Below are 15,371 nucleotides of genomic sequence, written 5' to 3'. Positions count from 1 at the left end.
AGGTGCATAAGCCACGACTCAACGATTCCATTCCCATTTATATACCCTTCATAAATGGGTATATAAGTGCATCAAAAGATTTGTAAGGAGTGTTCATTGCAGCATTATTTATAATAGCCCCAATCTGGAAACAGCCCAGATGATCAGTGGAAGATGGCTTCGTAAATTGCGGTGTATTCATACATTGAAATACTATACAACAGCGGCAGAGAAACAGCTACTGCTGTACGTAACAGCTTGGATAAACATCAGAAAGAAAATGTTGAGTGAAAGAAGCCAGTGAAATAGTTTATGATCCTATTTATATAAAAATCCAAACATCAGCACCATTTCTCTATGTGGTACATTTCAGAGGAGCAGTTCATCTGTGGGAGGATACTGCAGAGCTTCCTGGGTTCTGTTTCTTGATCTGGGTGCTGGTTGCACTGATACGTTCATATCATAAACATTTGTCAAGCTCTAAATTTATGATACGTACTTTTTATGCACATTATTCAATTGTATATGCGTTATTATTTAATTTAAAAAGTAAATCACTCAGAAAAAAGATTAGGGGTTAAACAACTATAAGGGTGGCCCTGATAAGTGGAAACTGAAATCTTACATTTATGCGTTCTTAAGAGATTCAAGATAAAATTGTAAATGAAGTGAAATTCACCTAATCTCTTGCCATTTTGATCTGCATCGTCGATTTATGTATGAATGACTCAAAAAAGAAGCTCCTTTTTCCTTCAGAGAAAGGAAAAAAAATTCCTTTACCTCTGGGAGGTTCATAAAAGAGTGTTAATAACCTACTCATTATCTATTTCATTTTTAAAAGTTGGCATCCATTTAATAAAACAAATTTGTGGTGTGCAAAGGGAATTTATCTATGAGATGCTTATAAAACTTAATTGCAGTGGCATAGTCTCACCCTGATAGAATTGTTTTCATTGGCTGTTTAATAGAGATTACAGGGGCCTTAGATGACTAAATATTCTATTTTTTACTGATAGTATGACTCAGCAGCCTTCTTTGATACTGTCATGGTGAACTGACAGGCTCCGTTTACTTTTTAGGTGCAGGTGTTTGGACTGTATTCTGGAGAAGAATTTCACGAGACTTTTGACTGTCCCATTAAAGTAAGTATTCAGGAAGCTTTAATTTTTCTAAGGATTTTCTCAACAAAGGCAGTATGAATCAGAATGCTTTGAACACTACCAGTCTTGCATAAGTTACCAATGATGAAATTACATCAGTAAGCGTCTATTCAACCCTTACAATGTACCAGGTGCTGTTTGATGCTGTGAAGGACAGAATGTATGTTTTGGGACTGACCTCAGCCCGTCCAAAGGATGGACCTTTTGTTGTAGTGGGTGAGGGGATACACACACACACACACACACACACACACACACACACACACATGCGTGCATGCACACAATCTGTGATTAAAGATCCAAAGAGGTAAAAAAGAAAAAATATTAAGGAGTCTAAAGCTGAGAGAAGTTACTTCCAGCTGTTCTTGTAGTGATGGCTTCATACATGGAGTGATGTGTGATTGGACTTTAATAAATGGACAGGGCAGCCGGAGAAAGCTGACTTTCCATGTGGAAGAACAGTATAATATAAACGGAGAGGGTAGAAAGTTCAGGCTGTGTTCAGGAAGTGGCAAATGGTCTAGTGTAGACGGTGCATGAAATACTGACTTGGCAGGAGAGCGGTACAGGCAGACTGAGACTGGCTTTATATTCAGGCTGAGGAACTTGGACTCCGTCTGGTAGATAAGGAGAAATTATTGACTGTTTAAGAGCAAAGAAGTGACATCAACTGAGCTAAGCTTAAGGAAAATTAACGTGGCAACTCTGCACAGTACAGATTGGAAGGCTGATAGACACGAGGCAGGAGGACCAGTTTTAGGTGACAGTAACGGTAGTTACAGTGGCTGTTAGAGTTGTTAAAGGAAGAGGTCATTCTTTTTTTTTTTTCCCCACATGTTTATTCAGGCATTTATTGATCAACAGGTAAAGGAGAGACAGGATCTAATGCGTGTTTTCCAAAGCCAACCGTGCCAGAATGGAGGGGGATTTAAGCAGGAGAGTGACTGGGGACAGGAGACAGTTTAGAAGGCTAATCAGTAGTCTAGGCACAGCGTCGTCACAGGAGCTCAATAAAAAAAGGGCCGTAGTGAGGATTCAGCAGGGAGTGGAAGAAATGAATTGGAAAAGCCTCTAGAAGGTCGGCTTAATAAGCCTCCGTGATGGATTGGCTGCGGAGGGGGAAAGTAGAGGAGCTGATGGTAAATCCAGGTTCTTGCTTTGGCAGTGGTGTGTGGGGATGCCACCAACTGCAATGAGGGATGGTTTTAGTGAGGACGTTGGTCTAGAGTCTGGACGACCAGAGCACATCTGGTGTAAATGTCATGGAGGCTTTTGTCTGAGTGCATGTGGAGCTCAGAATGGAGACTGGCCCTAAAAACACAAGCCTGATAACCACAGTTGAGTAAGGCACCCAGACAAGGAGATAGTCGGGTTCTTTCTCAGGGTTTCTTCTGCGAAATGTATTCAGCTACAAACATTTGGGACATCTTGCTGCCTTGATTGAACTCGCTTGCTGTCTCTAAAGAGAAGTGCCCACTCAGAGGGTCCCCCTCAGTCAGAAATTAGAACTATTCACGCTCATGTTTTAGCCTTGCCCTGGCTTCGTAGAAGAAATCTTTTCACACCAGAACAAAAGTCATCCTCAGTCGGTGCAAAATATTACCTGAAATAGATTACTTCCTACCAAGATACTAATTTTTAGATGACACTGCCTGATGCATACAAAGGGCTTTCATTTTGTGCTGTAGCGGTGACCCCTAAACCAAGTCTGGTCCTTGTCCCCTTGCAGATCATCGCTGTACACCCGCATTTCTTGAGATCCAGCTGCAAGCAGTTTGTGACCGGAGGGAAGAAGGTAGGGGCTGTGTGTCTGCTGTCACCGCTGGCCTTTGAGGGGGTTCAGTTTGCTCTTTAATTTATCTTTAATATTCTTAATCTCTGACTACTTATTAGCAGAAAATTTGAGAAAGCCAAAAGTCACAATGTAGTGAAATTATAAGACCATCATCTCTTGAGGGAGATGTGGCCTCAGTGCTTCTCCCTGCCATTCCTTTGGAATAGACGTAGGACAGGAGAAACAGAGATGTGACCCAAACTGTCACCTAGTGCTTGGAAATGCTGTCCCTGCCACAAAAAAGAGGTAGTATTTAAAAATAACAAAAGAGTGATTAAGCTAGCATTTTTTTTCTCCTTGTGGAAAATCTCTTGCAGGCCTTGATAAAGGTTTAGAACAATTACGGCTTTTTTTTTTTTTTTTAACTGACATGTTCCCATCATATTTTATGATCTTAGTGCTATTTAAAAAATAAAAGGTAAAATAATCCTTTTGTACATTGACATGTTTGGAGATACAGTAAATTCTTTTTTTGTTTGTTTGTTCTTCGCTTTTGTTAATGGAGATACTGGGGATTGAACCCACGACCTCGTGCATGCCAAGCACATGCTCTTACCAGTGAGCTGCACCCCCCCCCCCAGTAAATTCCAAAAGGAAAGAATCTTTCTTTTTATAGAATGAGTTAAATTTTTTTCTATTTTTATTAACCAGTGTTTTTTTTGTTGTTGTTGTTTTCCTTTCTTTTAAATCTATCTATCTATCTATCATCCATCCATCCATCCTTCCATCCTTTTAACCAGTGATTTTTTAAAACCATTTTTACAACAAAACACCACCACTGTACTGGAACTCTGAAGATATTTCTCATTCAGTTTAGGGCTCAGCGAACAGGAGGCTGTATCTATGGTTATTTCTATAGCCGGGCATTGCTGTGGAGTGGCTACTTTGAGGCCCAGCTACCAAATAGTTTCGTATGTTTTGTTGTAGCTCTGTGTCGTTTTCCCTTGATCTGCTGCTTCTGAGAATGATGGAACAGGAGAGCGCACTGGCCATTACCTCACCCAGCGTTTTTCAAGCACTGGTTTTAGCTCAGTGCAATGGTTGACTGGCAGGTCCTGTAGATCCCAATTCCACGCCACGGCACGAAGCCAAGACCGCCCCAGCTCTGGTTTCTGGTTGAGGGCCAGCTCCTTCCCGCCCTCGCTACAGCTCGCCATTATCCGTACAATCTAGCATCATTAGCCTCACGTACACATGTCTGTGGGATTAATCTGTGGGAATTACAGCTTCAAAGTAACATTCTCTATCTTAGACCTGCAGCTGATTGACTCCTGAAAAAAAATAGCTACTTTATTGTATTTGTCTTCAGGAAAGAGTAGCTTCCTCTTGTTAAAGTATTTCTGTACTAAACAGTTTTCTAGTTAGGAAATTTTATGTGAGCTATAAGATAAGTTTACTTAGCATAATTTAAATCCATGCATTTTTATGTAAAAATCAGTGGGGATATATTAGAATGCTGTCACTTTCTGTTTGTTTTTTAAGTAGCCTAAAACAACGAACTTTATTTATCTAACAGTTCCAAGAAATTAGAGAGTGGCTTTCCTGTATGAGTCTTGACTCAGGGTCTCTCATGAGACTTCAGTCTAGATTGTGGTCAGGACTGCACTCATCTGAAGGCTGGGCTAGGGTGGAGAATCTGATTCGTAGAAGTCTGCTGCCTTCTTAATACGAATTCGTCGTAAAATCTCAATAGTTTAAAATGTTGATAAATCACTTTGGTTAGAGCATTTTCATCATCTCAGAAATGAAACCCAGTACCTATTAGCAGTCACTCCCCTTTCCCCCTTCCCCTGCTTCCCAGCTCTAAGTAACCACTAATACGTTTCATTTCTCTATAAATTTGCCTATTCTGGCTACTTCTTATATGTTCTGGGTATTTCATGTAAATAGAATCATACAATAAGTGCATGGCCTTTGTGTCTGGTTTCTTTCAGGAGTTTCCTGGATCCATCCGTGTTGTAGCATGTGTCAGGCCTTCATTCCTTCTTACGGCCTAAGTCTTTTTCATTGTATGGATGTATCATCTTTTACTTAGCCATTTATCAGCTGATGGGCATTTGGGTTGTTTCCACCTTTTGGTATTATGCATAATGCTGCCGTGAACATTCGTGTATAACTGTGCAGCCGTGATCGTTCATTCCTGTTGGGTGCAGAACTGTTGGATCATATAGTAACTGTGTTGAACACCTTGAAGAATTGTCAAACTGTTTTCCAAAGTGAGTGCGCCATTTTGCATTCTCACTAGCAATATGTGAGAGTTTGACACTCTCCGCATTCTCCCAAACACTCATTTTTGTCTGTCTTTTTGATTACAGCCATCTGCTGAGTGGGAAGTGGCATCTCGTTGTTTTGATTTACATTTCCCTAATGACTAATGATGTTGAACATTTTTTCATGTGCTTATTGGCCATTTGCCTATCTTTGGAGAAATGTCTATTCAGACTCTTGGCCCCTTGTTTGATGGGGACTGTTTGTCGTTTTATTACACAATTGTAAAATTGTTTTATATACTCTGGTCTTTATCAATTTGTGATTTGCAAATAATTTCTCCCAGCCTGTGACTTGACTTTTCGCTTTATTGATGGTGTCATTTGAAGTGCAAAAGTTTTTAATTTTGGTGAAGTGCCATTTTTTTCCTTTTTTTTCTTTTTTTTTTGACACTTATGCTTTTGGCAATTCCAAGGTATTGAAGATTTATGCCTGTGTTTTATTCTGAGAGTTTTATAATTTTAACTCTTAAATTTAGCTCTAAAATCTACTTCAAGTTTGTGTATGGTGTAAGGTAGGGGTCTAAATTCATTCTTTCACATATGAATATCCAGTTGTTCCTGCACCAGTTTGATGAAGAGTCTGTTCCTGTGCCTGTTGTCTTGGCCCCTTTGTCAAAGATCAGTTAACCATGTGCAGCCACTATAAAAACTGAAAATAGAGTTGCCATATGATCCAGCAATCCCACTCCTGCGCGTATATCCGGAGAAAACTCTAATTCAAAAAGATACGCACACCCCAGTGTTCACAGCAGCAGTATTTCCAATAGTCAGGACATGGAAACAACCTAAATGTCCATCAATAGATGACTGGATAAAGAGGTTGTAATATATTTATACAATGGAATACTAATCAGCCATAAAAAAGAATAAAATAATGCCATTTGCAGGAACATAGATGGACCTAGAGACTGTCATACTAAGTGAAGTAAATCAGACAAAGACAAATAACATATTATATCATTTATATGTGGAACCTTAAAAAATGAGACACATGAACCTATTTACAAAACAGAACCAGACTCAGACATAGAAAGCAAACTTGTGGTTACCAAAGGGGAAGGGGGAGGCAGGAAGAATTAGGAGTTTGGGATTAGGGGATACACACTACTATATATAAAAATAGGTAAACAACAAGGACCTACTGTACAACACAGGGAACTACCTTCAATATCTTGTAATAACCTATAATGATAGAGAATGTATATATATGTATAACTGAATCACTGTGCCTACATCAGAAACTAACACAATATTATACTTCAAATTTTAAAAACTCTGTTAACCATAAATGCCAGGATTTGTCTCGGGACTTTCAATTGTGTTGATCTGTGTATCTGTCCCTGTACCAGTACCCCTTTTAGGTTTCAGAGCCATTAATTTCACTGCAGTTACTTCTGGGATGACAAACAAATTAACTCCTTTTACAGCATTTTGATGTTGAGTTCTTTCCCTTTCAAAAGCCCTTGTAATTTCTCCTACTTAAGTTAGAGATTTAAGAAACATTAGTATGTAAATGTGTCCTTTCTTCAGGGACTCTTAATGCACAAACTATTGACTGATTTCTCTGGATTCATTAAAGTTTATTGTGGAAATATGTATTTAACAAGTAGTAAAAAGTAGTGTTTATTCAATAAACTATAGTGACCTCTATGTATAGAGTTAAATAACTAGAGAGTTCCAAGATGTGCACGAGATTTCCAAAATGTGCACAGGCTTAGTGTGGTTTGCAGAAATTTCTAGAGAGATTTCTTCCTTCTGTATGTGCCTGTTTTTGACATTACTGTGTTTTGTTTGTTTTAAAATAGATTTATTTAGTTGAAAGTATTTCAGGAAATGTTTTTGTTTGTTTTGAGTTCATGTTGATTTCAGGTGACAGTAAGAAAGATACTATTGTGAAAATATTATTTTCATTTTTAAGGTGTTAGCAAATCTTTAGGAGCTTTTTTTTTTTTTTTTTTTTTTTTGGAATAACCAAGTTATGGCATTTTTGTACCTTGCAAAAATGAGAAGAACAAATACTGCATTGGCCCAATCACAACTCAGATCATTCCAACTGCAGTTTTCAACTCAGACCATCCACAAAGCAGAACAAATTTGAAGAGTCCAATATTTAGCAAATGGTGATAACCTTGCAATAATCATATATTGTAGATATCAAGACCTCTCTGTTTAGAGCAGATAGCAGATCATATGGGGGAAAAGAGCAAAGATAAATATCATGTAACTGAAAGGTTATGACCTTCTGCCTTTAAGAATTAATTTAATCTTCCCCCTCAAAAAAAGAAAAGAAAAAAACTGGAGCAAAGACTAGCCAGATGAAGGTGTAATACGGGAAAAAGGCATTCTTAACCCTTAAGAACACTGATTTTCCCTAGACTGACAGCCAGATGCATTTTGGAGTTACATGCCACCTTCTGTAAACAATGGAACCAGCACAGCAACTACAAAAGCAAAATAGGAAAGACGGAAGTCCTACAAGGAGATATTCATGCTGTCATTTCATAAGGATATTTGACAGAAATGTCTAACTTAATATTTTACTTGATTTGATTTTATTAAAACTTTTGATTCCTGTAAAAAAATACATCTTTTTTTCAAGTAATCAGAACACACCTTGCAGAATAGCCCTGCAGAACAGCAGGGGAGCGGAAAAAAACCAGCTGTAGTTGGACACTTTTGTTGATATTTCCTTTTTAAGGTTCAAGCTTCTTAGGACTCTGGAGGTAGCTCCTTACCCACGCGGGACTAGGAAGAGGAGGCTATGGTTCAGTCTGGCATAAACTTTTATTTTAGGTTTTCAAGGTAACCTCGCAGTAGTTGAATGCCATCGCTGGATTTATGGATTCTGCTGCTTGACACATGAGCATAAAAAGCTTATTCTAAATTCTGTTTTGTTTCCTTATGGAAAAGAAAAGAAAAGAAAAAGCACCTGTCTTAAGAGTACCAATGGAGAGAGCTTTCAAACACATGAATCGATGGATTTTGTTTGTTTATTTTAAGTGTAACCTCCCCGTGTAGGAAGAATTCTAATGCCAGAGCATAGCAATGAGGTATCTGCTTTCGAAACAAGTCTGCCAAACAGATTGGCTCTGGATTTTTTTTTTTTATTTCTAAATTGCACAACTTTCTCCGTCAGCAGATAAACTTTAGCTCCCTACGACCTTTACCTTTGAACTCTGAAATGCACTTTATAATAACTAGTTCTCCTCCTCTGACAAATTATTAAATTGTCGCAATGCTGTTTGCCACGGAGTTCATTTTTATAAAGGAGGTAGTCAGCTGTTTGGCATTGTGGTGGGCGAGGAGGAGGGGCCCTGGCCGCGGAGAAAGGTTGCTTTGTAAGCGGGAAAGTGTCAGTCAGCAAACCACGAAAGGACCTGCGTGCATGAAATGAGGAAAAGCGCCTGACTGCTCAGGGCTGAAAGCTTTGTGGCAGATTCTACCTGAAGGACAAAGGCAGTAGTATCAACCAGTTTCTCAGTTTCCAGCGAACAACACGTTGCATTTTCTGACAGCCAGCCTCTTTTTGGAAGAGGATGCAATAAAGCAGCTTTTCTGGAATAATGCAAATCTTTTTAGAAGCCAGACAGCCCAGCGAGCCACTGTGACCACTAAACGTGAAATGGAGAGGTGCTTCCTCATGTGTTTATCTGCCGGTCAGATTGAAGCTGGGAGTTCTTGGGATCAAAAAGAATTTGACATCAGTTACCCGACACGTTCTGCTGCCCAGTGAATCTTCAGAGTGCTGTATTTCTGCAGGCACTCAGGTATTTGCTCTTAGGCATCTTTGTACATGCAAACTATTCTCACACGTTACTCCCCAGGCAACCACCAAATTTATGTCCTGGTGCTTGCCTGTAGGACCTAGTGTAAATAAACACCCTCATTTCTTTGGGGCACTGTGTTATAAATTGTGGTTCCTTCCATCCCTAGAAATTCATCTCATGCTGTAAACATACCAAAATTGATTAAAACCCACCCACCAGTAAGAAGGAGAACACAATGTAACCTTTACAAATGTTTTTTACGTATTTAAAACCAAGTTGTAAAATGGATGTACTGTACAAGTTTATTTTGGTACAGTGGACTGAGCTGGTTGAAGCTAAAAACAGAAATCCAGGGCTTAAAACAGAAATCATTTTCAATCTCAATAATGGGTTTTCTTCGTCACCTCGGTGGACTTAGCTGGTTGAAGCTAAAAACAGAAATCCAGGGCTTAAAACAGAAATCATTTTCAATCTCAACAATGGGTTTTCTTCGTCATCTTCAAGAGGAAGTTCATTTGTCTCAAACATTAATTGCCTTTTTGATGTCAATTTCTAGAGCTCCCAAAGTCCTTGAGATGGATGCATTTTCTATAGTCATCCCCCTTGTTTATCATTGCCATCCAAAACCTGTTGAGAATAGAAGCCTTTTTTTTTTTTAATGAGTTCACCTAACTTTTCCCCGTGTAATAGTTCCACACTGTTTTCAACTTCCCCCTGAATTCTGAAGTGCATCATCTGTCTTCCTAGAGCAATCAAACCATCCTTTGCTTCTTGCTGAAAGTATCTTCCTGTGTGCGTTGAGAGCACTGTGATTGCTCTGAAGTATTTTGAATAGTTATTGCCTGTGCAGAAATCATTGTGTAGTTCAGAATGCTCATCCTGTATTCTTGTGGGGTTTAATACCAGTGGACTGTCATGGACACTGGGAAGCTCTTTCTCTCTCTCTCTCTCCTGCTTGATCGCTTGCTCGCTCTCTCTGTCTCAGATAAGGCTATATAAGTAACTTTTAAGTTTTTCCCTTTCATTTTCTTTTTTTAAGATAAGGCTCTATATACAAGGGGGTCACACTTGCAGCAATTGTGAGTTGGTGTCACCAGTACAGACGAAATCATAGTCATTTCACGGGACTTTGTGGCTTGAATAGTGCTGCCTCTTGAACACAGCTTTGTAGGAGGGTCCACATCGGGTGCTGTGAACACGTAGTGTCTGATTTCAGGAACAGTGGGACGTTTCCAAAAGCAGATAGGTGGAATGCTGCCTGTGGAAAGTAGTTAGTCCATCAGACCATTCATCAGAATGGTGATTGGGTAGGAAAATGAGTATTCCAAGTCTTTTGAGAGGAAAAAAATTTGTATGTATGTATGTATCACCATGGGGTAATTTCGTAGTCCTTCGTCTTTAAGCATTTTGGGCTTCCCCTACCCCCCAGCCCATTGTTTGCTTCCCTTTCAGTTTTCTAATTCATTTTTAGCCAATGAACGTTGGCATTGATGTTGGTAACAGCGCAAATTTGGACAAACTCGGTGTCTAACAGTAGTGACCTGGCTGTGTCAGTGCCCCGTGGCCCAAGATCACCAGGAACACACCCGTAGGGTAGGAGGAAGCAGGTGTGTTAGAAAGAAGATGTTCCAGGGTTTGAGCTGGCGAGAGGTGGTTTGGGAGGGTTTGAGGAAGCAGAACTTCCCTCTAGATCCGGCGCCATCAAGAAGCAAGAGCGATTCTACCACTGGGCATTTTAATAAATCATAACCAGAAGGAGGAAGGACCATATCAAGGCTGAAGACATCATCAGTAAAGCAGCAGCAGTCTCTCGTTTTAGCCAGGATGGGGTTGGGGCGGGGGGGGTGGACATTTATGTGGCTTGGAGAAATGCTCACATTTTGTCCTGTGTTCCCGTATGATTATGGAGTGGTCCTGTTTCTGTCCTCCACCTCGTGGTCACGGGGCCTTGTCTGATGCTGGTGTCCTGGGAAATCGTTTGTATTCATGCAGAGAGCACCAAGGCCCAGCTCTGAGTGCCAGGCCAGCTCCTGCATGTCGGCTTTCTTCTTTCTCCATTATGACAAGTGCCCAACATTTGCTAGATGGCTTCTAATGAGGTATTTTATGAAAATAGATGTATAGTCTGAGTTCGGTTTTTGGGTAGAAATATAATAACGTATGATGTAGCAGTATTCATAGAAGGCTAGCTACCAAAATATTCGTAATATTAACGTTATGTTTTTAATAATATCTGGGCAGGATTATTAGTGTTCTTTCTGGCCTTCATTGGCTTTTATTTTCTGCTTTTTTTTATTTGGAAACATGCCTTACTTTTATAATAAGAAAAAGCAATAATAAAAGAATGTATAAAGTAATCTCAACTATGTTGGTTCTCTTTTCAACTTAGCATCACAAATCATACGAAATTCCCTACGTGATTAAAGTCTAATCTTAGCTCAGATATTCCTTACTGGTTCCATAATATTCTGTCCTGTGGGTCTGTTTAATTTTCTTAATCATTCTCATGTTATTGGAACGTGAGATTGTATCCGGTTTGGGGTTATCATAAATCATGCAGTGATGAAGCTAGAAATCTTTGGGCATGAACATTTTTGTCTGTGCTTCTGAATGTTTTCCTAGCACTGATTCCTAAGATTGGAATTACTGGGTCAAAGATTCTGATTCTTTTTTAGGCTTTTGATACATACTGCCAAGTAAAGCTGCATTCCACAAAACATAACCCGCGTACACCAGCTGTGTAGAGGACCTGTTTCACTGTATCTACCTGCCAATTTGATACACGTGGAAAGATATTCCATCTATTTTGTAACTTATTTGAATTATTAGTGATTGGGAGCATTTTTAGTTACTAGTCACTTCCATCTCTTCGTTTGTGATTTCTCTGCTTGTATTCTTTGCTTGCGGCAGCTTTTAATATTACCATAGAAGCCAGAACAGTGACGCTTGTCCATCTGATGTTTATTGTCAGTTTGAGCGCAAATTACTGCTGCTTACTGAATGGCCTGCAGCCTTTTCTCCAATTTTGGCTAAACCTCAAGTAATTACTCTTGTTCTAGGGAGGCATTATCGAGGAGTCATAATGAGACTTCAGAGTAGACACTGAGCTGTGTACAAAGAGGGCGAATACGTGGTACTCTGGAGATGTGAGTCTCCCCAGACTGTCAGTCCAGCCGCTGCCTTGGAGGCTCTCAAAGACAAGCCAAGGTGCCCGCTTGAAGGCAAGTTCATTTGACCTGGTTTCTTCTGCAGACAGTGTCCTGATCTTTACTCTTCCCCCTTTTTGCTCTATCTTAATTTGAGTGAAGTGCTTTTTCAGATACATAAACCTGTGTGTTCAGGTGACACTGTTATTCAGGACTTAGCAGTTTTGTATTTCTTTTTTAATCACCTTATGATGCAAAGATCTTAAAACCACCTCCCACCCGTTGTCTACGATTAAGATTAGGTATAGTTAAAATTAGAGATATATGTTCATCACACAGAACATTAATTCAAGTTTAATCACCCGGAGGATGACTGTTGTGTTTTCTCTGATTTGCTGGGGAGGGGTCTAACCTTGAACCCAGCCTCAGGAAATACATCCTCAGACAGCTGCAATCTGAAAAACAGACCCAAGGTGTTTATCATGAATAACTAGCTCTCTTAAGTCTGCAGGATCCACAATGGAAGTTTTGGTTTTCTTTTTCTTTCTATTTTTTTGGGGGGTGTGTGTGTGTGGTTAAATTATTTTTACAATGCCCCATTCATTTCTGAAATCACATTTGCAGTTGTGAGTTACACATGCAGAAACTGCAGATTGCTAGTTTAAGTAGGAGCCTACCTCCCATGCTGGCTAGAGTTGACACTAAACCCATAGAGCTGGGTGGGTAGATCCATAGATCTGTATCTCTGTCATTGCTAGTTTATATATATTTATAAAGGAGACTGCTCCTGGGTGGCACCTCCGCATTCATCTTTGGTTCACATTGAACCCGTAGCTTGGATTTCTTGGTCACTAAATTGACTGTACCTTATGTTAATGTGGTCTTGTGTAAATTTCAAAGCATTGTTCTGGCTTCATGGTTTTCACAGGATTCATTCATTTCAAGGATTTGTTCAAAACCTGTGTTGCCTTTCAGTTATGTTTATTCCGATATTGCTTGGAAGCAAATGGCGTTTCAGGGGGGCTCTGGAAATCCATCTGTGTACAGACACTTTCTGTGGCAGCAGTATTTGGCCTGTATTTACCTGCTTTGAAACATGTGAGATCACCTTTAGGGAAAGGAGATGGAAGGACTATAACTTGTCCAGAAAATAACCACCGAGTTTAGAGCCATGTAACATATTTGAGAAATTCCTGATTTCTTCCTATGTGGTTTATGTTCTCTGTGGTGTTTAGAAACGCCATGTGTTTAATTTTTTATTTTATTATTTTTATTGAAGTATACAGTCAGTTACAACGTGTCAGTTTCTGGTGTACAGCAGAATGTTTCAGTCATACATACATACATTAGTTTTCATATTCTTTTTCATTATAGGTCTACAAGATATTGAACATAGTTCCCTGTGCTATACAGAATAAATTTGTTTTTTTATCTATAGTAGTTAATATTTGCAAACCTTGAACTCCCAATTTATCCCTTCCCATCCCCTTTCCCCCCAGTAACTGTAAGTTTGTCTACTATGTCTGAGTTTGTTTCTGTTTTGTAGATAAGTTCATTAGTGTCTTCTTTTTTCTTTTTCTTTTTCTTTTCATTTCTTTTTTTTTTTTAGATTCCACATATAAGTGATGTCATATAGTATTTTTCTTTCTCTTTCTGGCTTACTTCTCTTAGAATGACAATCTCCAGTTCCATCCATGTTGCTGCAAATGGCACTATTTCATTCCTTTTTATGGCTGAGTAGTATTCCATTGTTTATATATACCCCGGCTCCTTTATCCAGTCCTCTGATGATGGACATTTAGGTTGTTTGAATATCTTGGTTATTGTATATAGTGCTGCTATGAACATTGGGGTGCATGTACGTTTAGAAAAGCTATGTTTTAAACATTGGTACTGAGCCAAAGAAGGAAGCAAATCAAAGGCCCTCCCTGCTCTGCGGGGTTCTTCTTCATCGCTCTTGTCTCCATCAAGATCCAAGGCTGTTATCTGCTGCCAGCAGCCAGCCACCACCCTGCTCTCTCGTGGGCTTATACCCCAGCCTCAGAGCAGGCGGGGTTGCTGGTATTGAGGGCAACTGACTCAAGTGATTTATGTACTTGAAAGACCACAAGACGATTAAAAAGGGGCCCATCACACTCCCTTTCCTCCATCAAGGAGGGTGTTAACACCACCAGGTCATCAGCTGGGTTATAGCCCGATCGGAGCCCTGCCCCATGGGTGGAAGATTCTGGGATGTACATCCTAACCACTCTGCTGTAGGAAAAGTACTAGATAGATTTATCCACCCAGGACGTAGCAGAAAAAAGTATATTGCTGAGGATGTGAGGGCTCCTATTGAAATATAAGTACCGAGAGTGCTGACTGCCAGAATGTGGATTTATGGGAAATAAAGCCCTGAAATACTCTCTCCCACAAAAAATAGACCTCTTGGAAACAGTTTTTCCTCTCTCTGTGCTTAGCTCCCATTGAGCTTAAATGGCTCTCAATATTGTGATAATGACAATTCAATATTCCAGGAGGTGGAAGACGAACCAGGTAACTTAACCAGTTCCTTTTAAGGGCAGTTCACTCAATGGCTTACCCTCTAAAATGCTTTGTAGAACATTCGTGCTCAGTAGGTCTCCAGGCAGTTTTATGGCTGGAAGAAAGAAATGGATTTTATTAAATGTCAGCGAAATACAGGCAGATAGTTTGGTGGTAGTTAGATTTACGTAGCACGTTTGTAAGAAAAGCAGCATTTTTTTTTAAATCACTGAAGCAGAACTTTCCTTGGCATTCCTGCCAGACAGTGTGTTTCTACCAGAAATTCTCATAGATTGGGATTCAAAAATCCTAAACCCTTCTGTGTGAAACTGTACATCCTGCAGAATGTTATCCATCAAATCCTGCATGGACAGCAGAGTTGTGTTGAGAAAGTTTCCAAGGACAGTAATGGGAATAATTCCATCATCACCAGGTGACATTTAAGGTTTTATACTATGCAGGTATTAGAAGGTAGGACTTGTGAGTCAATAAAGCGGAGAGGGAAGGCAGAAATAAATGCTCCAAGGGGCCAGGCAGGTAACATCGGGGAGAGAAGGCAGGGTGGGGGCGGTGGTGGTGGTGGGGGGACAACTAGGAGAAGCAGGCACTGTGACAAACCAGAGAGCCTCATGCAGGAGTCCAGACCCATCCCAGGGACTCACTGCTCAGGCCATGCGAGAGGCCAGTGGGCA

General features: G+C 39.9%; 1 protein-coding gene across 4 annotated transcripts in view; it reads left to right on the top strand.

Moving 5' to 3' along the window:
• VPS41 (VPS41 subunit of HOPS complex) overlaps positions 1-15,371 on the top strand; it is a 178,463-nt gene that overhangs the window by 83,424 nt on the left and 79,668 nt on the right. For all 4 annotated transcript variants that reach the window (XM_014559811.2, XM_032484254.1, XM_032484253.1 and 1 more), the window contains exons 6-7: positions 1,059-1,121; positions 2,869-2,934. In XM_014559811.2, coding sequence (XP_014415297.1) covers positions 1,059-1,121; positions 2,869-2,934 — 129 coding nt within the window. The remainder of the gene's footprint in view (positions 1-1,058; positions 1,122-2,868; positions 2,935-15,371) is intronic.

The sequence above is a fragment of the Camelus ferus genome, chromosome 7, assembly GCF_009834535.1.
Source record: "Camelus ferus isolate YT-003-E chromosome 7, BCGSAC_Cfer_1.0, whole genome shotgun sequence".
NCBI classification, from domain to species: domain Eukaryota; kingdom Metazoa; phylum Chordata; class Mammalia; order Artiodactyla; family Camelidae; genus Camelus; species Camelus ferus.
The sequence above is the reverse complement of the archived record's forward strand: the minus strand, read 5'-3'. Positions and strand labels throughout refer to the sequence as shown.